At 51.4% G+C, this 2,451-nt stretch overlaps 1 protein-coding gene across 1 annotated transcript; it reads right to left on the bottom strand.

The window, feature by feature from the left end:
• Positions 1–1,546: 1,546 nt before the first annotated feature.
• Positions 1,547–1,919, bottom strand: PHALS_10527 (uncharacterized protein; the record flags this gene model as incomplete). Its single annotated transcript, XM_024725966.1, has 2 exons — positions 1,547–1,690; positions 1,740–1,919. 2 exons carry the CDS (start codon positions 1,917–1,919, stop codon positions 1,547–1,549), a joined length of 324 nt encoding a protein of 107 aa, XP_024576690.1.
• Between the last annotated feature and the right edge of the window lie 532 nt (positions 1,920–2,451).

Below are 2,451 nucleotides of genomic sequence, written 5' to 3'. Positions count from 1 at the left end.
CCAAAACGAGAGAGAGGGGCGAGTTCTCGCAATGTAACTTCCCACTTGACCCGATACCACAGACGCCAGACCTGTCACCACCAATGGGACAGTACGTCCCGTCGAAGTAGAGCACCATGCCGCATGGGGCTAACAGCGAGGAATTCGTGAGATTTCCATGGGTCCCATATTGGGAGCACGAGTGACAGTACTGCAATTCCTGGCATGGTCCACGCACGTTATGCCGAGGTCGACAAAGCGATGAATTGAGGCAGCACGGTAAGTTTCCGACGCTTGAGCAAAGCTTCGATGCTGATTATAGACAGACCGCCATCGGAGCGGAATTGATAAAAAAAACTCCTTGGAGATTAACTGGATGTGCTTTGCGTTGCATTCGTAGCGACGTGCTAGCACAAAAAGCGGTTGAGTGTGGATTGCCACTGTCCAACGACACGGTGCGGAATTGGCATGTGCACCGTGTAGTTCCACAGCCAAGCGAGAACCATGGTCAGCGCAATCAGCAGACGGCCTCTCAGGGTACGAGCGTGACGGAACCATTGGAGAAATTCCTGGTAAAAACGCCGGTCTAAGAACTCCACGATGGCGTCTTCGACTGAATCTTGACCGAGTAGGATTGACGGTCTTTCCACGCCGAAGCGACCTGACGCCAGGGATGCTTGGTGGGCTGGTTCTTTGTTTTAGAGGCATAAGCACACATTTGGTAAGATTGATCTTGGCCCCAGAGCCGTCAAAGGACAGCTGAACCAGATCAAGCTGTGCCTGTATACCAGATCACGAGCTGGAGAGCAGCGTTGAATCATCGGCAATGAAGACGCTGGTGATGGTGTGATCTTCGGTGACGCAAAAACCATGCTCTTCATGTTGCCGGAGCAGACTTTCCAGCGAATCGATGACCATAAGGAACAGTAGCGCTAAAAGCGTGCCACCTTGTTTAACTCCCCGTGTCGGAGGAATCGGCGATTGGATGTGACCGTTGAGCAAGAGGTGTGTCTGTGGATTCGCGTAGTGAAGCTTCACCCAATCAGTGAAAGCGCCACCACAGCCCATGCGGTCGAGCAGCATAGAGTCCCAGTTGACCCAGTCGTATGCCTTCGAGAAACGAAGTCGAGAAACATGGTATAGGCTTTCTTTTGGCGAGCAGTTATGAGATCCTGCAGATCCGCCATGAAGCGCACGTGATGATGTAAAGACCGACCTTTCTCGAAGGTCTTTTGATCGCCATGAATACGCTGAGGAAGAAAGGTTTGAAGGCGATAGGACAGCACCTTTTACACGGCTTTATCAACACCAATGAGTGATACTAGTCGGAACATGCCAGGTTCATCTCTGGACCCTTTCTTGTTTAATATGCACACAGCTGACTTGCGTTGGGAAGGAAGGAGCTCACCGCGTGACAGCTGCTATTTGAAAACTATACTCAGACATTTCCCAAAGCCCTCAGCCGCGACATGGTAGAAGCCAACTGTAAGACCATCCATGCCGGGCGCAGAGTTGACTTAAATGTGCTTGAGCGCGTTGGTGAGTTCAGCTTCAGAAATTGTGGCATTTAGCAAAGCTTGGTCTTCTGGTGTAAGACGCTTGTCAACCGTATCCAGCAACTCTCGTTGACTGTCGGGATATGCAATTGGAGGTGGTCCTGCACGCCTGTCAGCATCACCCATAATAGCTCCTCAATGGGCGTGAAATCTTGCTGAAATATCAGCTGGTTTTCGCGAGATATTGCCATCTGGGGTTCGAACTTCTTCAATACTCACCCGCCGAAGTGATGGGACGAGCGGACGGAATAGGTACCTGAAAGACGTCTCGGCATTCTGGACTTGGAAGTCAAAATCCGAGTCTTGGTTATAGCAACGATCCTGGGACACGCAGTCCCGGTACGTATTCAGTGCAGCATGAAAGAAATCTTTGGATATAGACATACCTTGTCGCTCTTGTTCTAGCGAAGCTTATGCGATCCTAATTGCAGCGTCATTTTTGTTTCGCAGCTTACGTTGTGGAGCCTGGATCTGTCTCCCCATGGACCTCTTCCACTGTTCCCATACCTAGCCCGGACTAGATGCAGCATTGATATCTATTAAACATGCTGGGCTTCGCCTCGAACGGCATCCACAACATCCGGGTAGTCCAGGAGGTACTCCGGAAAGCGCCAGTAGCCGTATCCATGAGGCTGAGACATGGAGCTCAGGGTCATTGTATGTGCTAAGTGGTCCCCTGCGCCCTTAGGCTCAAAATACTTGGAGTCGCCTTACAGCGCGTTGTGGAAGTCTTCCGACAACAACACGTAGTCAAGTCGGCTCTGGCGCGGGCGGGGGCCACTGTAAATGCGTTCATCTTGGTGATGGATGCACCAGGCATCAACAACACTCAACTGACCTAGCCAGCTCTTACATGCGCAGCGTCCTGGGCGAGCACATAAGCGTGGTTTGGAATAGTCAAGACTGGGGTTAAGGG

The sequence above is a fragment of the Plasmopara halstedii genome (genome assembly GCF_900000015.1).
Source record: "Plasmopara halstedii genome assembly, contig: Scaffold_474, whole genome shotgun sequence".
NCBI lineage: Eukaryota > Oomycota > Peronosporomycetes > Peronosporales > Peronosporaceae > Plasmopara > Plasmopara halstedii.
The sequence above is the reverse complement of the archived record's forward strand: the minus strand, read 5'-3'. Positions and strand labels throughout refer to the sequence as shown.